Consider the following 20,123-nt stretch of genomic DNA (forward strand, 5'->3'; position numbering starts at 1 on the left):
GGGTTGGAGCTAACAGCTTTCCCTGCCATCAGGAACAGAGGTCCGTCCTGGTTTGCTCCACAGATATTTGCAACCGCTGCAAAAAGCTGCCATGTGAAAGGCTCCCAAACCCAGCTCTTACCTGAGACAGCGGGTGGGCAGTGCTGCTGTGCTGCGCCTGGTCTGTGACGTGCCACTCAGGACACCGTGGGAGGACATAAGGCCATTCCTGCATCACCAGGGGCTGCATCAGAACCGATGTTCATGGGGATGGAGACAGCTCTAGGCATGAGCACCTGAAAAACAGTGTGAGAGTCTCTGGGTCAGCTTGCACCTCCTCATGGAGCTGAGCCCCTTCCCAGCTGCCTAGCGTGCTGTCTTCACCAAGGTTGAATACTAAAAGGATAAATTTTTTTTAATATATTTGTACTAACGTTGCAATTTTTTTTCATCTAAATGTACCACTTTTTTTTTTATTTAGTTATACAGTTTGCGGTAATGATAAACTGTATTAGTGAGTCCTGCAAATTATGTTGTATTTTCAAAAGGTGTTGGGTTTCTTGAACCACAGGGGATGCCCAGGTTTTAAAGGAAGAGTGGAAGAGAGGATCTCACCATCACGACCACTTATTTTTAGAAATACTAGGCATATCTCCATTAGTAGAAAGGAACATTGCCTAGACCGTTAGTCCTCCATACATGCATCTCATAGTACCAGCTACTTTTTTATGAGTTTTTACTCATAAAGTAATGAGTTATAGAATTTCCATTTGTAATTCCATTTTTAAAACTGCATGACCTGTAAAGCCAGTTAGCAGCGGTCCCTTGTCTGTTCTATAGGTCTGAAATGCAACCTCTGGTCACAGTGTTGCTTCTTTTGTTGTTTGGACTCTGATTAAGCTAAAATAGTGATTTATCCCACTGCCAGCATCATCTCAGCTTTACAGAAAACCATGAGAAAATAAAGCCCAGAGAAAATGGTTCAATGTAATATTTACCTGAATCTGGCAAATTTCTAGAACTGAAGCACAATCCCACAAGTCTGCATTTGGCCATGAAAGGAGCTGAGCACCAACATGTTCATAGCAGGATGGAGACCTAACAGCCAAAAGCTGTGAACACTATGCAGGGCTTTGCCCAGACCAGATGCAGCACACCTGAGGTCAGATGAGCAAATCAAGAGTGATGCTTGAATACTGCATGTGATGGGTCAAGAGGCAGTGCTGAGGTACTACGCTGTCTCCTGTCCAGCCTGCTGCCTAACTTGGCGATGGCTTTTCTACTTTTAGAGGGAAGGCTCCAGCAGCCAGGCCTCATATCCAAGTGGAGATGGGGCTGCTTCCAAGGTACAGACAGAGCAATGCTGCTGGAAGAAGGTCATGGGGTCCTTCACACACAGATCACTTGGACCAGCTGAGAAACTTCCTGCTTGGCCTTGGCAGGGCAGGAGCAGGCAGCGTGTCCTGCACAGCCAGCAATTGCATCGGGCAGCCGGGCAAGGAGAAAGCCCCTAGGCCCTAGTACACACTGCCCATCTCTCATGCTTTCACATCCATCACTTGCCCACCTGAGTTTTCGCTGCCTCTGCCATTATACACATTAAAAGAACAGCTTATCCCGTTATGATTGTTTTTAATCCCTTGGCAATTTCTACAGCCGTAATTCTCTCCTCGTCCCACAGAACAGCCTGTGCTGAGCTCTCCAACATGCCGATAATCCAAGGTCCTGTCCTCTACCCCTCCTGCCCATTTGCACAAACGAACATCACAGACTGTGCATCACAGCACCCTCACCCTGCTCCTTTCCCAGTGCAGGCAGGGTTATTAGGACACATTAATAGCTACAGACTCCAGGGTCTCCAAATGCCCCCAGCCTCCCAGGGTAAGTTCACCTCATGCCAGGCAACTCCAAGGGTACAGTGGATGATTTCTGTCTTACCACATCCTATTACCACGACCCTACCAGGCTCCTGAACTCCTTCAGCAATGAGAAGGTCTATCGGGACACAGAGCCATGGCACAAGGGAACTAAAGCCCATCTGAGTCAGCAGTCAAAGAACAAGATCAAGCTGGAAAGCTAAGTGCCAGCAAAGGCCACTACCTCAAGCATGTCCTGTGCAATACCCTGCTTACATAGAAAACTTCCTGCAAGTTTGATGGCGATGGCTCCGCTGCTCTTTGCCACTCTGCAATAGCAAAGACAAAGCCCAGGTGTGGAGAACGCAAGCTAATGTGGAAATAACTCAGCCACACGGCAGCCAGCACAAAGCAGGACATTCGGTGGGAGAGAGACAACCAGATGGTGAGACGCGACTGCAAGCAAACCACCAGCTACATATGATCCCTTGCCAAATTCCCTGCTATTATAGGAACCAGGCAAGGAGCAATGCTCTTGATCTGCTTTGCTCCTCTGCCATGGGACGCAAAATAGCTCCAGCTCTTGCACTTTTACTGTAGTGCTTCAGTACGGCACTGTGTCTGGGCACTGCAGCACATGGAGTAGATGTTTTGTGGATGCTTCCTGGCTAAATGTCTGCTGCTGGCTGCCTGCAGCTGTCAGAAACAAAACCTGTGATCCACCTTGCCTCTTCCACACCAGCACTCACCCTCTGCACTCTGTTCTAGGTTGGTGCTGGAGCCCCAGCACGCTACAGGCAAAGGACAACATCAATCAAAAAAGATTGAAGTTTTGGCAACTAAAACAACCATCCCCACAGCCTACTACAATCCTCTACTTGAAAAGGACTTGAAAAACTCTCCTTTGGAGGACTTGGGGAGCAATGTGGTCAGGCAGGCCAATCAGATTTAAAGCAAGGTTGATCCCCTGGGCACATTTCTGTGCAAGAAGGAAAAATATCACGGCCCATGGGAGCAGAAGGAGGTGAGAATTTCCATAGGAGAACATCACAGGAATTTTACAGTTACCATGGTGCAGGCACTGGGGCACTGCACCCATGCAGTGGAGAGAGCAAGGAGTGAAACCTTTCCCACAGGTCTGTCTCATCTTTGCTGGAGGTCCCCACTCCAGGCCCAAAGGTGATCAGACCCTTCCTCAGAAGGATCAGGTACAATCCCGTTACACCATGCTGTTTTGCATCCTATCCTCCCACATGAGAAGCACCCAACACTTGCCTCTGCTCTTAGTACACCTTGAGGAACGAAGCATGAGACATCTCAGTGCTGTGTTACGTTTCAACAGTTGAATGCTTGGGCATTAGGGTGTATTCAAAACAAAGTCGTTGCCTTTTTCCTCTTCCTACCTGAGCTGTACCTGTTCAGTACACTTCAGCAGTGGGGATGGCCTTTGCTCAACCAGTTCTGCTGCAGCTCTGCCACACAACGTACTGCTCCGCTCAGTGATCTCTGCACTCTTACTATTTACAGACCGATTGCAGCAGCAGCACAGGCTGGAGAGGCAGCGTTCAGGTGCACAGGCTATGCCCCGTCTCCCGCAGCATCTCACCTCCATCCCGGCCAAGGGTAAGATCGCAGCTTGCCACCAAGTGTGCGTGCTGCGCGGTGTATTTCTGCCATTTCGCGCATTTGCTTAAAATCCTCCTGATGCAAATCCACATCCAAACTCTCTCAAACAACAAGGGAATTCACACTGCAGCTGACCTGCTTCAGTAAACATGATTCCCAGGATTTGGGACGTGCCGAGGAAGCTAGAGACCAATGTCAGATGTTGAATTTCCAGCTCTCTACTACGTATAACAGCAGCAAATACAGCATATAGGTCAAGAGGTCTCTCAATCACAAGGCTTATGCTTTGAATTACTATTTTCCTCCAAAATGTTCTTTCTGGGCTACAACTTTTTTGCCTATAAGGAACAAAATATGGCAACATTTTGAGGCAAAGCAGTTCAGCCTTTATCCCATGAAGGGAATGGAAATATAAACATGTCCCATGCTGCTGGAAATGTTAATGAATTTGTTGTTGTTTAACTTACTGCGCAAGAGAAGTAATAACATTTTAGCTCAGCATGCTCAGTGTCCTTTAAGGGGAAAGGTGGGAGGTTTGTGGATATTTCAAAGTTCAGCTCCCATGTAGATCCTAACAAAGGGAGCATTCCCAAGCTGGCAGACAGCAGGGCTCCCTCGACAGCGCAATTGCACATCCTGTTCCAGCAAAAATTGTTTTCTGCATGTGTAAGTAAATAGTTTAAGCCTTAGATCGAGGGCCAGCAGACCTACTTCTCAAGACCCACTAGGTCAAGGTTTGGTGAGAGAGAAGGAAGAGAAGTCTTTGTCCTGCTGGGACCAAGCATACAAACAACACAACTCCCTCTTAGAGCACGGGCCTTTAGTCTCCATCTCTTTACAAACCAGGAATAGAAACCCAAACACACTCCTTAAAAAGAGTCACCTCAGTCTCCTGGTTCTCACTCGCTCCTGTGTACAAGGAAAAGGGAAAAGGACTATCAGCAACCTTCCACACGAGCGGGCATTTACAATCCCATCATCCAAGGGCTAAAATCCAAGATGCCAAAGCTGCGGCTAGGCTTCATACTGCACCTCCACCTAAGCACCGTGTCCCCTTCAATAATTAGAATGAAGAGTCCTTCAATTAAGCCGCTGTCCTTAAGAAGGAAAAAAATATTTTTGCTATATCTGCCAGTGAGCAAGTGGCACAGAAGATGCCTTTCTCACTGAGGGGGGTGTGTGAAGTGGGGCACTCCCGCATCTAATGATCTGCATTCTTAAATGATCACTTAGACTTTGGGCTCATAACCAAAACGTTATTTTAATTCAATGGATAAATAGGTGCCACAGGTCCCAGTAAAGAAGCAACACCTGTTCTGCTGGCTCACTTGCTCTCCACTTTCCCAAGCAAAAGAATACGCAAAAACTCAAGCTGAAAAATTTCACCAGTTGGTTTTGCACCAGGAAACTGGGGCGATGATGTCCCCAGCTAACCAGGTGAGTGTGGGTGCATGACTACAACATGGCTGTGCAGAACCAACTGCTCCTCTCTCTGCTTAAAAATAACTTCCAGGAATTCATTTAGGAACACTGAAACAAAAATTTCTTTCACATGCCATTTCAGACTCCTGGCTGGGTTTTAAGCTGCTGTCTCCAAAACTCAGTTTGCCTAGGAATTCTTCCCATCTCCTTTCCCTTCAATTAGACAAGTACTACGAATAATTACCTGAGCACCTTGAGGACCCAGCTGTAAACACACAGCCCTGCTGTGCTGGACACAGAGAAGTTGCAGTCTGATGGACCCCACAGACAAAAGGAGCAAGGGAAGGAGCAAACATCCTCCAGCCTCCCAAAAGGGACAGCACGCGAGCAATAACCTGCCTAATGACCAAAAGGTTCCACCAACCATAGAAATTGAGCCCAGTTCTTCAGAGACTCAGTCGTGTTCTGTAGCCCTGAAACCAGCCTGTCTAAACCCACTAAAAAGCCTGAGTCTTGTCTTTCTCCTCCAAGCGTTAGAGGCAGGAAAGGAGCCTTGTCACCTTGTGAAAAATGCCCCTTGGCCAGATGGTAGAACTGACCAGCCGTGGTGGGAAGGGGCACCCCTACCCCACCGCAACAGCCAAGGTAACGCTGCCCTACCTTTTGGCTTCCTCCACACTTTTTTCTCATTCTCATTGTCAAACTAACATCTGTTTCTCTGTACTGAATATTCCACTGTGACCCCACCAAGTTTGTCTTTACTATAAAGTCCCAGTCAAAGCCTGGGATGCTCCAGCCTCCTGAGGCCACGCATTTCATAAGCAGGCTGCACACCACATGAAGCCACGTTTCCTTCCCTTTCTTCAGATTTATCAGAGTGACCTTATTCTTATGCTAAGGGAAACAGCAAAGGAAAATGAGATAGAACTATTTTGGCTCGATTCTGAAAAGCTCAGTTTCATCTTTATACACCTTTGAAAATAAGGTTTTTTGAAGACCGAATTCTTTCTGGTCAGTATGGCTTGTTTCATGAGACTTGCAGTTCTTCTTTTGTGCTTTTGTCATAGGCATCCAGCCTAAAGTGAAGGTCTTGCCTCACATGGAATGGTCAGGGTTGGAAGGGACCTCTGGAGATCACCTAGTCCAGCCCCTCACCAAAGCAGGGTCAGCTGGGGCAGGCTGCACAGAGTCATGTTCAGCTGGGTTTTGAACATCTCCAGAGAAGAAGACTGCACAACCCCTCTGGGCAGCCTGTCCCAGGGCTCTGTCATCTTCATGGTAAAGAAGTTCTTCCTCATGTTAAGAAGGAACTTCTTGTGTTTCAGTTTGTGCCCATTGCCCTGTCACTGGGCACCACTGAAAGGAGCCTGGCCCTGTCCTCTCGACACTCACCCTTAAGGTATTTGCAGACATGGATAAGACCCCATCTCAGTTTTCTCTTCTCCCAGCTGAAGAGGCCCAGCTCTCCCAGCCCTCCCTCATCAGGGAGATGCTCCAGTCCCCCCATCCTTTCTGTAGCTCTGAACTGGACCCTCCCCAGTATCTCCCTGTCTCTCCTGAACTGGGGAGCCCAGAACTGGATGCAGCACTCTAGATCCAACCTCACCAGGGCAGAGTAGAGGGGGAGGATCACCTCCCTCAACCTGGTGGCCATGCTTCTAATGCCCCCCAGGGTCCCATTGGCCTTCTTGGCCACCTGGACACACTGCTGGCCCATGGGCAACTTGCTGCCAACCAGAACTCCCAGGTCCTTCTCTGCAGAGCTGCCTCCCAGCAGGTCAGCCCCAGCCTGTACTGGTGCCTACGTCTGTCCCTCCCCAGGGGCAGGACCCTACACTGGCCTTTGTGGAACTTTATTGGGTTCCTGTTCACCCAACCCTCCAGCCTGCCCAGGTCTCACTGAATGGCAGCACAGCCTCTGGGGCATCAGCTGCTCCCTCCAGTCCTGAATCATCACCAAACCTGCTGAGGCTGCTCTCTGTCCCTTCATCCCAGTCATTGGTGGATAAATGGAACAGGACTGGACCCAGCGCTGACCCCTGGGGAACACAACAAGCTACAGCCTCCAGCCAGACTCTGCAGCATTGATCACAACCCGCTGAGCTCTGCCACTCAGCCAGTTCTCAACCCACCTCACTGTCCACTCATCAAACCCACACTTCCTGAGCTTATATACAAGGATGTTATAGGAGACAGTGTCAAAAGTCTTGCTGAGGTCAAGGTGACAACATTCACCACTCTTTCCTCATCTACCCAGGCAGTCATTCCATCAGAGAAGGCTATCAGGTTGGTCAGGCATAATTTCCCCTTGGCGAATCCATGTTGACTGTTCCTGACGACCCTCCTTTCCTCCATGTGCTTCAAGATGACCACCAGGATGAACCGTTCCATCACCTTTCCAGGGACGGAGGTGAGGCTGACCAACCTGTAGTTTTCTGGGTCCTCCTCCTTGCCCGTTTGGGAGACTGGAATGACACTGGCTTTCCTTCAGCCCTCATACACCTCTCCTGTTCTCCATGACCTTTCAAAGATGATGGAGAATGCCTTGGCAATAACATCTGCCAGCTCCCTCACCTCTTGGGCGTGCATGCCATCGGGGCCCATGGATTTGTGGGTGTCAGGTTTGCTTAAGTGGTCTCTAACATGATCCTCCCCAACCAAGGGAAAATCTTCCTTTCTCTAGACTTCCTCTCTTACCTCCATGGTCTGGGAAACTGGAGGGCTGGCCTTGGCAGTGAAGACTGAAGTAAAGACAACATTTGGTAATTCCACCTCCTCTGTGTCCTTCGTCACCAGGGCACCCACCTCATTCAGAAGTAGGACCACATTTTTCCTAGTCATCCTTTTCCTGCTGATGTACTTGAAGAAGTCCTTCTTGTTGTCTTTGACCTCCCTCAACAGATTTAATTCCAAACAGACCTTAGCCTTCCTCACCACCTCCCTGCATGTTCTGACAAGGTCCTAAGTGGCCTGTCCCTTTTTCCACAACCCATAAACTTCCTTCTCCTATGTGAGGTTTGCCAGAAGCTCCTTGCCTATCCATGCAGGCCTCCTACCCCCTTTGTTGGATCCCTTACTCATGGGGATGCACCTACCTCGATCTTGGAGGAAGCAAAGCTTGAATATTAGCCAGGTCTCTTGGACCCCCCTACCTTCTAGAGTCCTAACCCATAGGATTCCTCCAAATAGGTCCTTGAAGAGGCCAAAGTTAGCTGTCCTGAAGTCCAGGGTTGCAATCCTACTTGTTGCCCTGCTTCATCCATGCAGGATCCCGAATGCCACCATCTCATGGTCACTGCAGCCAAGGCTGCCACCAGCCTTCACATCCCGAACCAGCCCTTCTTCGTTTGTGAAGACAAGGTCTAAGAGCACACCTGGCCTCATTGGCTCCTCCACCACCTGGGTCAAAAAGTTATCATCAGCGCTCTGCAGCAACCTCCTGGACTACATGAGCCTATCTGTGTTGTCCTTCCAGCAGATATCAGGGAGACTGACGTCCTCCATGAGAACCAGAGCCTGTGATCATAAGGCTACCTCCAATTGCCTGCAGAAGGCCTCACTGACTTCTTCCTGACCAGGTGGCCTGTAGCAAATGCCCACAACAGTGTCCCCTGTGTTGTCCTGTCCCTTAATCTTTACCCATAAGCTCTCAGCTCATTCTGCATCCACCCCTGTGGAGAGATCTATACATTCCAGTTGTTCCCTCACACAAAGAGCAACTCTACTGCCTCTCCTTGCTGGCCTGCTTTGCTAAAAAGTGTGTAGCCATCCATGACAGCATTCCAGTCACACAAGCTATCCCACCACTCCTCTGTAATTGCAATGAGATCATGGCCCTGCAACCACATATGGATCTCTAATTCTTCCTGTTCATTCCCCATACTGCATGTGTTGGTTTCAGAGATGTAATTGAGCATGCAGGTTTCCCAGGAGGGGTGCAGGAGGGTCCACCATAGTGACACACACTCCTAAGGTGGCTGGTCTTCTGGTACTCATCTTGGGAGGCATCTAAGGAACACATATCATTGCTTTGGTTGGGCTGGTGTATTGCCCAGTTGGATGTGATGGCACAAGCATTGCCACGTTGGACTCCTCCCCCTGAGCCCTTCAGTTTAAAGCCCACCTCACCAAGCTGGCCAGCCTGCTTCCAGAGTCCCTTACCTCTTCTAGACAGGTGGATGCCATCCCACCCTATTAGGTTATAGCCAAAGAATGTCCCCCTGTAGATATCAAAACCTCTTACAACAGCACAAGCCATGAAGCCAGAAGCTGATGTGTGTTATATGCCTATTTCTGGCTGCACCCTTTCCTCTTACTGGTAAAATGGAAGAGAAGAGCAAGCTGGGCACCAAAACTTTTCACCTGCACCCGAGGTCTTTATAGTCTTCCTTGATTCTGGCTTGTGGTGTTATTCGTGCCCACGTTAAAGAGTACCAGAGGATAATAGTTGGCACTTTGGACAGGTTGTGGCACCCTCTCAGCAATACCTTGGGTCTTAGCTCCTGGAAGGCAGCACACCTCTCGTGGCTCCCCATCAGGCCAGCAGACGGGTGCCTCCGTGCCCCTTAACAGAGAATCACCCACTACAAGCACCCAATGCTTATTTTTGCAGTAACCAAGGTGTGCTGCTGAGGCAGTATCTCCATGCGTATTTCTCAAAATAGGATTCACCATATGTTTCCAGAACTCAAGGCTTTGTTTGAACCCATTCGTTTCATTCCTTCCCTATCTCACGTAGTTTAGAAAGCAGTCACTCCAACCTGAGCAACCCCATTCACTGTAGCAGTCCTGGCCAATTTTAGCAAGTAGAATTGATCTGTCTCAGGTATTACTTCAGAGAGAAATGGTCCTCATCTTAATTTTTTCAATTAAGAGGACCTGAACACAGTAACGCATCACAGTGCCCACTCCAATGCCTTTCCATCCTAGCACTCCAGGCACCCACGTTCCTGGGCACAGTGTTGCAAAACAAGACTGTTTGAAATTGCACATCTATAGTCTGGTCCCTTTCTGGGGTGCCACCACACACTGGTTGTCACCAGAGCCCTGCCTGGCCCATTCCTGCCACAGCAGAGAAAGCAGCTTTCAGGGTGGGGAGCTGGCAGGAGAGGGTGTGAGATGGCACCAGAGCCACAGCAGGCACATGTGCTACACACGGCTGCCAGAAACACAGAAACCGTCCTGTGTGACTGAGCCTTGTAGCCGGGACTTCGCACAGCGTGTTGCTGTAGGATACAGTGGTTGAGCAATAAAAGACATTAAAGAGAACAATTAAGCAAGAACTCCGAGAGCTCAAGAGACTGGTAAGCAGCAGAAGGAGAGAAGGTGTGAAGGACCTCGGATTAGGGCACAGGTAGACCAGACTGACGTAGATTTGACTGGAGGCTTTTATTCAATGCTAAAAACCAAAACTCAAACAAACCACAGTTTCTCCCACAGACAGCACAGCCTTTAAAAGTGTGAAATTAATTGCTCCACGCCCCCGTCACTGCACAGGGGCAATCTCATCATTGAGACCCCGTGAATATGATGCTGGCAACTCCACCAGTTGAGCTCTACACCTGTGATGCCGTGCTGGGGGGAAGGCTGAAGGGAAGAGGGGGCTGGACTGGGGACTGGTAATAATCTCTTGTGCAAAGTGGCACTAAATCTTAGCGAGCCACTGCCCAGGCTGCCCTGTCTGGCACGGAGGGGGAGGCAGAGTGCTGAGCCCTAGGCAGCAGGAAAGGTCCTGTGCCTCCTGCAGGTGGTTCTGCAACTGGTCAGGGCTGCCCACAGCAAAGGGAAGGTCAGCAGCGGCAATGTAAGGCCTTGAAAGAGGAGAAGGAGAAGGAATGAGTGAAAGGGGTCGGGGAGAAGCTGGGGGAGGGGAGGGCAGACACATAAAGGAGCAAGGCTGGAGTGGGCAAGGTAGTGAATGAAAAGGGCAGAGCTAGGACTAGAGTCTGATCCCAGCTTACTACTCAAGAAATATTTGGGTCCCTGCCTTGCCCTGCTGTCTGATCCTCCCAGGAGGGTGCTAGAAGGCCACCCCGCGCCCCGCTGGGAGCAGTCCTTCAGCTCAGGCGAACACACTGCCAGGGTAAATAAGCCTTCAGCGTGCGAAGAATCAAAGCTGGTGAAATCAGGATGCTGGCTACTATTGTTTGCCTTGGGAATCTGCATCACTCACTGGTTCACAGCCTCTCCCTTGTGGAAATGGTCCTGGGCACCTCTCTCTCCCCTACTGTGCCCCCCTGACACCCTTTTCTTCTCTGCATGTTTCTCGCCCGCACACACACAGACATTGTTGCTGTGAAGGGATATGCACATGCACACATGCCCAAAGAGCGTATTTCCGAGGTTAACCATCTGTCATTATTTCCCCCTTTTCCAGCCCAGCCAGGATCTGAGTGGGAAACAAATTTTGTCATGGCCTACCTTCTGAGTCCGCCAGGTCTGAGACGCAGGGGGCAGCGGCTGCCAGGCTTTGGGAGCAGGGACGGGGGCTGCCTCTGTGAATCAGCAAAGGAGTCCTTGTGACAGGGATGCATGCTGAGGCTGAGCGCTGCTGTCTGCACACTCCCTGCCTCTCCTCCTCCACCGCCCAGCGCTGCTGTGTTGCTATGCAATCACATCACCAGCAGTAACAGCATCTCTCCAAGCCTGCAAAGAGATACCCTTGACTCGGCAAATACAGGAGGAACAAGGACAATCCCACAAAGTGTCCAGCCCTTTGGAGAGGTCTCCTTGGCCAGCGGCTGATCCAGAGGAAGGGAGGGAGAAGTCACACACACACACACACACACAGAGGAGGAGGAGGAGGAGACAACATACACATGGAGAGGAAGAAAAGGGAGTGGTGGAGAAATACAAATGCACAAAAGGCGCTGTGGTCCGTCTTCCAGAGACCTGACACAGACACTCTTCCCGCTGCTGGCCGACATCTCCCCACCACCTTTCAGGACTGTCGGCTCTCATTTTAGGTTAGATATGGCCATGTGTGCACTGGAAAAAGCCAGACACATTCACCTCCTTTCTTAACTGCAATTTGGGTGTCTGGCGTAAGGTTTAATAACTTACAAATAGCCTGTTTTAAAGTTAAAATTGAGGAACAAAAATAGGATAATCAATTTTGGGTATGCTTACTCTTTTTCTTAGAAAAGAAAAATAAGTAAAGGAAGAGCCGGTTCTCCAAGCTAGAGAGAAATCCTGATCCAAGATTTTTTTAAATGTCAGGGTGTCTTGTCAGGGTCTCACAAGAAACAGAAGCATTTGAGGCTGCTGACTTGGCTGAAGACACGAGCAGACCTGGAGTTAGGGTTTCGGTCCATACATTCCAAATAGCTTGCAGTTCTTTGGATCATTCCACCCAAGGATTTCAAACTGCTCAAGATGCCAGCGATGTTATTCTCATATTACACAAAAAGGAATAGAGAGAGGTAAATGACTCAATCAGAAAGAAGGTTCAAATCTGATCTCAGCCTCTCCCTGGGAAAATTAAACCTTGGGAAACATGATCTTCCTGGTCCTTGTCAGAACAGCCTTTAATGAGCCTTAGTCCTTTTCCCAGAGCTGACAGACAGATGTTAATTTTCTACTCATGCCGTCATGTTCTACAGAAATATCACTGCTGTTTATAAAGGTTGCCCATTTTCATACATCTATTCCTCACAAGCAGTAGGTCAGATGTACCTCCAAACACAGGTTCACTTGGCTCATGCAGACCCACTGGATGGACATGTAACAATTCCACTGCACCTCTGAAAATCATTTTGGGCCAAGACACATCTCACAGCAATGGAAAAAGCCACGGGCAAACTACTCGTAGTGGCACGGGGCTTCCCGCAGGCTGTGCATGGAGGAATGTTTGTCAGGAAATGCTGTCACACAGAGCAGCAGTCCCCAGCCCACCTGCCCGCTGCAGTGACCAGCATGGTGGGGAGGCCAAGTCTACCTTTCAGCCAGTTTTGAGACCCTAGGAACAAACCTTTCTAATCCCACACCATTTTTGGAAGGTAGATGTGAGCAGATCAAAAGCTTTTCTAGGTCTTCAATTTAAAACTGAAGGCGGCAGTCAAAATACAGTTGATCTTCAGTAAAATAGATTTGAGAGAGTCCTCAAGAAGCCAGTGTGCTCCTCAGTGGTACCAGCTAGAAGCTCCAGCAGGTGGGTGACTGACCCCAAGGAACCTCTCCTTCCATCCTAGATAGGTGAACCAGGAGTCAGGAGCAGAGCCCATCAGCACACAGTGAGGCAAGATGCACAGAAACCTCATGTAATTACAGTGAAAGGAGGAGATTTTTAAATAGCAACCTCCTTATAGATGGTTCCAAAAGGAGTGACACTGAATGCTTTGAGTACGAACCCCAGAATATGTGTTCATCACTCCACACACCTTCTGCCTTTAAAAGCTTCTTCAATAGCTTCTGCTTCCACAACAGTTGGACTGATGCAACAAAGCTAATTCTGAAAAGCCATATTTAGACCCCAAAAAAATAGATATGAATAGGAAGACAGAAATGAGCAGAGTCTCTGCTGGGCTATTTTTGTGCCTACATACATACAAATAATAAGTCCTGGCTTTAAGGGCGGGGGGGGCCGCAGTGGGAAGAGCAGAGTGCTAGAAGTAACTCCAGGCAACTCCAAACACACCATTCTACAGAAAGACAACACCAAATTCAACTGCAGCATCCGTCTGTCACCAATAGTATCTATAAGGGACGTGACAACGTGGATAAACAAAGTGAGTACTTATCAAGCCAAGTTACACATACACACGAGACAGACATCAGCACAGAGATGTTTACAGACAGCATGAACTACAAAAACAAGGTGTTTTGCAGTACATGCATCCTAAATTATTGATAGTTTAGGGACAGCAAAATGCAGAAGGGAAAAAAAAATCCCTTGTGTCAGTTTAACTTACATTTCGAGACAAACCAGAATCTCTGGTGAAAGAGTTGCTTCCATGGCTGGGAGCATATTCCTAAGTGCCCCAATTCCTTCTGTTTTGAGGATATAATTAGGACAAACAGCTGAGAATTTCAGAACTCAAAGGAAATCAGGGAGACAAACTCAGATTTGTCATAAATGCAGCCTTTCATGTAAGTACTATGATTTTTTAGAGTGTATGGGAAGGTTTATGAGACAGGATGCTAAATTTGGTGTGTTTTGAGTTCCAAAGAGAACTTAATCCAAAAAAACCCCACAAAAACTCCTAAGGAACCCAAGAACCCATCTTCTGTAAGACACAGTGGTACCTACCGTATGCCTTTCCCTAACAAAACATTTCAGATATTTTTGTTTTACTAAATGGCAGATACGTACCTTATTAGCAAAACTAACAATCTCCATCTACCCAGCAGGGACATCTCAATATTCACAATGCTAAATACAGCATACAACCATACAATAGATAAACATCAAGCCAGGTTTTATAAGGCATGAATATGAAATTGAAATCAGATTCTGATTTACACCAGAATCACTCCCTTTAAAACACTGGAGTTTAAATCAATTTAAATCAGTGAAACTGATGCCAGCTTACACTTGTGAAATGAGAATCAGCCACACTGAGTAAACATACAGAATCAAAAAATGCAGAATACCCTGAATACAAACATATTTACTGAAAATGACTGGTGAAAGCTGTGCTATATGGAGATACACTAACAATATCTTCAGTTTGAAATTTTTAAAAAGCTAGAAGTAAGGGCCTGTCTGGCCTAAAGTCTCTATTACTTTCTCTTTATTCAAAGTCAATATTAATTTGGCTAAATCACTCGTAAGCTGGAACATCTGTAACACTAAGAATCTTGCGTTAGTAACTAATAAAACCATGAACTAAAACATTAGCATTTGCATTTTCAACACAATATTTCAGGTGTCAGTACAGTTAAAGGCTTTTAATTTTACTTTTTTGCTTCCCATAAACTCTCACCCACTAACTTCCCCTTCTAAAATAGCCCTTATCAGAGAACTGTTTCCCAGAACACGCGCTCTCTCTCTTCTTCAAACACTGCAACTTCCCTCCCTTGAAATCTCACATCTCCTGAAAGAGGAGGATCATCTTCCCTTCTGTGCAGAAGAGGAAGTGCTGATACCATCCTTTAGAAACTTCGCCAGACCCTCCTGAGTAAAGCTCCAATTTGTCAATTTATCCCAATTAAAGTATTTTAGAGAGTGATGCTTTACCTAGGAACCTAGAACATAGATTGTGCAAGGAAGACCACAATTTACCACCGTGGAATAAATTCTCAGAAACTCCTCACAGAGACCACTACCAAGAACACACACAGAGCATGCAAAGTGAAGGAAGGCTTCAGGGAGCACAACGCAGCAGCAGCAGCAAGGCAGGCAGTGGGTTAGAGCATGTTCATACACCTGTATTCGACTGATCTTTGCCTTGCACAAAGTGCTGCAGCATTTTGTCAAGCAACGTCTGATGAGGAATGCACATAGCATTTCAAGCAGAGAAGCAGCTGGTGGAGCCTGGCAAGCTTAATTCCCAAACTAGTGCCGGAGCAGCAGTTGGAGGCTGTGAAGTTCCCACATGTGGCAAGAAGTCATTGATATCCTAACAGCCTGCAAACCTTAAACATCTAGAGCAAAGATCAGAGCTAAACATTGACTGAGAATATATATGAAAGTGCATCCTTGCTGAAAGAATAACACAGGAAGAGACAAAAAAAAGAGCACTTTCCATAGAGCCATACACTGACAGTGTCCTTGTGGAGCCAGCTGCTGAAGAAGGGTTTGGTGAAAGGCTTGTGAGCCAAGACAAGGTCCCTCATGGCTTGAAGAAATCCTTTTTCTCCCCAAAAGCCTGTTTTCCTGAGACACAGAGCTCCCTCATCTGGGTCTCCTCCTAACTGAAGTAGCAGACAAAATAGTTCTCGCACAGCCGTCCATCTCAAAATGGCAGTAATCCGGTTTTGGTGCAGGATCATTGATCTCAGTGGTTATGCTGTGCCTGCCTGCCAAGGCAAAGCCAGAAGGAACAGATCTTGCACAAAGGGACAGACCTGCCCATCAATTCCAGTACATTAGATAGGCAAGCATGCTTGTGAGCAGAGCACAGAGAGCCTCCTTTCAGCAAAAAGGAACAAAACCAGAATTAGGGGCTCTAAATTCAGCTTGAGAAGAATCTAAGAATAGTTGCCCAGATATTGTACCACCCTGTTCTTTTTTTGTTTAAATAGCTGATGTCAAATAAATAACCATACCTCCTTCGCCAGCATCAATAAGCACAAAACCCCTTCCAAGCACAGATTCTATCCTGCTAAAAGCATTTAGAAAAACAGTGGGATGCTTTCTAAAAGCTCAGTACCTGGGGTGAGAGAGAAGAATGGGTAGAGAACTGATACAAGCAGGCAGCTGACACGCACTCAGAAACAGAATAAATCCCCCTTTTCATTTGTTCCTGCATAGGGGTTGAAACTGTCTCCCCTGAGAGAGAAATGAAAAGGACTAGAGGGGAGAGGGGAAATCTTTTTAGAGCAACGAGCACCAAAAGAATGAGAGGTGGGTGTCAAAAGAGTGTAGAAAATTTAGGGGAGAGATGAAGAAAGGAAAAGAAAAAAAAAGGAGAACATGGTAGAAAAGAAAGCAAAGAAAAATGCAGGACAGAAGGAGAAGGCAGACAGGCAGTTTTCAGGAGCTGTTTTGTTCTTAAAATGCTGTCAACACATTTACAATGTGCTTTCCACCCCCCTCCTTATTTGCTGGGCCATGCACACAAAGGAGCAGGAAAGCAATCACACAGGAGCTGCCGAAGATTCACTTCCACATAGAACAGAGGTGCCCTAGGAGAAAAGAAACTGCTTAGCGATCCGTGTACAACAAACCACGATGGGGCTGTTACAGGCCTAGAGACTGGAGAGAGAGTTGGGAGCAAGCCTGGAGAGAGCAGCCACTTCCCACAGAAATCACACTCAGGGCTTACAGGCAGCCCCGACACTGGAGCAGAGCGAGTCAAATTGGATGGGGACACAGCTACATATAAAAATATGCATATTTACAAGAAGCTTATCAATGAATTCTTTAAAGGAAGACCCCAACTGATTTAGGCAGAAAATACAATTTTCAAATGCATCTTGCATTCTGTACCTAACCCCAGTGCCTGAGGCTTGGAATCTCAGCCACATCACAGTGACTTAATATCCCATCACCAAGCCTGTACTGGAACAGTCCATTTTGTGTCATATTTCTGGCAGGTACCAAAGCTTGTCTGATGCATGTTCACTCATCAAGCTACAGAATGGGATCACATCTGAGCATACATATTTCTAAAAACTGTCAAGCTTAATATAGTATTTAGAACCTGTGTAAGGTACGTGCAGCTTTTTCTGAAGACCAACTGTTTCAGTTTCTACGTTTGTGCAAGACTGTAAGTGAACTTGAAAATGGAAATTAGATGCCAAAATAATTAAGGCTCCTTTTAATCTTACCCTTTGCTGTGCAGACTTTTTAGTCCTACAAGACAGGAAGCCAAGCAGAGAAATGAAGCAGCATCACAAGATGTGCACTTTACCCAACATTATTTCTGTACTTCAGTACCTCCCTTGCCAACTATAATTACTTGGCAGTTACTTGGGCAGGTCTAATAGCTAGATACAGTTCTCAGGGATCCTGTGCCAAAAACTACACCATACATGAAGGTGGTCATAAAAGACCTTCTTAGTCAAAAGCAAAGTTTGGTGAAATCAAATCAAACCAGCTTCAGACCAAAATAATTATTTTTATTCTAAAAAGCAGAGCCATAACGAGGGAAAGCCATTGGTGCAACATAAATGTTTCCTAGAAGAAAATACTTGGAGACTCGGTTCTTTCAAGATATTCACCCTCCAGAGCAAGCTTGCTACCTACGCCTGTTGTTCTTCACCCAGACTGGATGTATGCTCTGACTAAAGAGCACATAAAGAACTCCCTCGCACACTCTCAGGAGCCACAGCACTACAAATTAAAGCAGTCCAGTGTGTATTATTAATGATAAGTTATCAGAGGATCTAGGACTACAATTAGGCAGGAGTTTCACTGTACTGTGATTCTGTGATGTACTTTTAGCCAGGTCAGATTCCTCTGTTTCCCTTATTTTTTCCTCTGTGCAAAGATTTGCGATAAACCATTTTGTCACAGCAGCCAGGAGGCAATTGCCCTGCCCTAAAGCGCTTATAACCAAGTTTTAACTAAAAGACGAAGAGAGCCAAGGGAGGAGATGCTGGGTAGAGGCAAAAAACCCCAACTGAAACATTATATAAAAAGGGCAAAGTGAATTTTGTTTTGGTACCAGTTAAACGTTATTAGAAGTGTTCAGGAGCACACATATTGGCAGTTGTTAGAGCTGCAGTACAAGTCTCAGAGGTTCAATTTTCTGAGTGGCTACAGCTGTACCACCTTCTAAATCCTTGGGTCCTGATTTATTCATGGCATTAGGAATGCAAAATGCAAGCAGAGGGAAGTAGGCCAACAAGAGAATAGAAAGCAGGGATAGAGGAACCAGTTCTTCATTCCAGCTGAAACCAGGTTGAAATTAACTCTCTCAGAGCAGCTTCTCTTTAAAAGGGCAACACCCCCAATGCATAAAAATGCAGCAACGAGTCTCTCCCCACAAAATAATGATTAACAGAAACACAAAGCAAACATGGCTTCAGAAAAAGGATTCAGCTTCACTGTAGCCCGAGGCGTTTGCATTTTCAGATGCAGAATGCTCACGGCAACGTGTCTGCCAGGGGAGGGGGTTAATGGCTTCGGTTCTGCGAACTGCAGACCAGATGTTCAGCTGGTGCAAGTCAACAGAGATCCATTAGAAATTAGTGGAGCTATGCCTGCTTACCCCGGACAGGATTCTGGTCTTGTACTTTGAAATCCTAATACCCACTCAGAAATTTCTCTAAAGGGAAAGGCCTCACTTTCTGGAAGCATCTAAACAGGCTGCTAGAAAAGCTGCAGAACATGGTTAAATTGAAATTATCACTGCCCTGGCTTGTTTGTTATATTACAAACCCCCTAAATTGAAAGCATGTAGAAGCCTCCTGAGAAGGGAGGACAGACAGGAACAAGAGCAAATCAGCTTTTACTCATGGGAAGACAAAGCACTAACCAGTATTCCCTGAGATCAGCTGATACTAGAAACGTAGACCTTGAAACAGCATCCTCCAGAAAGAAAAAATGCACCCAAGAGCAGACCCAAATGCCCAGAAAGCATGCACTTTCTTTCTAGTGAATAATGTTGAATATAACCCCCTCAGAAGGAGGTTGCAGGCCTGACCTAAACTTACATATTCTGGGGTGCTGGTTGACAACACAAACGTGAGTCTTAAATGAACTTTTCATCCTGCATTGTTCCCATCAAATAGTACCACAAAACAGTTGTTTCTGCTACAGTTTCATAGTATAAACATACAGGTGGCACCTTACAACAGGTAGAAATGGGTACTAGAGGTAAATCACTGATATGTCACTCACCAGGAAAAGCATGGGTCTTGGCTATCTCCATTTTAGACCTCAGAAAAGGTGCTGTGGTCAGCCAAGTCTTTCAGCAAGTGCTTGTAATAGAAAATACTCTACAAAATTTACTATGGCAATTGGATGGTAAAGAGTGAATAGGGAGGAAAGAAGAGGTACAGCAGCACATTCCTCCCTAAAAGGGCCATTCTTCCATTCAAGTGGAATGTTAGCAAAGTCAGTATTTGGAGACAAAAAAAAAAAAAAGAAGAAAAAATGTCTGGATGTGAAAGACAAGAACTACTATGTACAATGAGGCTAAAAGTCATCTCAGATGATCCATCTTCAAGGATTTTAAACAGCCGTCTTGACCAACAAAGCTGACATTAAGGGAAAGTTATCTGTCCTGCTACTTTATTTCTGCATCGCTAAGTGTGCAGCCTGTGCACTTGAATGACTACATCATACACAATTTGTTTAAAGACTTTTGTAACACAGGGTATAATAAAAGACCTGTGATGCTGCAACAACAGTCTTTTATAACATGACCCTGAGTTTTCTCAGCCAAACACCAGCCTCAAGGGACCAATAACCATGCAACATTCAGTATACCCTAAAGGATTCTGCTATAAGCCTCTTTAAAAACATTTACATAAATCACACACAATCTTAAGAATCTAGGCACCTTTCACAACTGAAATGAAGCCTCTGGCAGCACCTTCCAGTCTGACAGGAATGCTACAGTTCCACTCCTTGCGTAGGAACTCCAAACAGCATCCAGGTAATGTGAACCCTCTTCCTGGCTAGAACTT

The 20,123-nt window shown here is 46.6% G+C and overlaps 1 protein-coding gene across 2 annotated transcripts in view; it reads right to left on the reverse strand.

Annotated features, from left to right (window-relative positions):
* DRP2 (dystrophin related protein 2) overlaps window positions 1–11,623 on the reverse strand; it is a 33,676-nt gene extending 22,053 nt beyond the window's left edge. The window contains exons 1-2 of one of the 2 annotated variants that reach the window (XM_037408465.1): window positions 11,304–11,623; window positions 122–275 (exon numbers count right to left, since the gene is read on the reverse strand). In XM_037408465.1, the coding sequence (XP_037264362.1) occupies window positions 122–229 (108 nt within the window). In that variant the 5' untranslated portion in view covers window positions 230–275; window positions 11,304–11,623. Of the gene's footprint in view, window positions 1–121; window positions 276–11,303 lie in introns of those variants that run through there. The other variant, XM_037408466.1, reaches the window with a different exon arrangement.
* Window positions 11,624–20,123: the final 8,500 nt, after the last annotated feature.

This window comes from Falco rusticolus, chromosome 14, assembly GCF_015220075.1.
Source record: "Falco rusticolus isolate bFalRus1 chromosome 14, bFalRus1.pri, whole genome shotgun sequence".
NCBI lineage: Eukaryota > Metazoa > Chordata > Aves > Falconiformes > Falconidae > Falco > Falco rusticolus.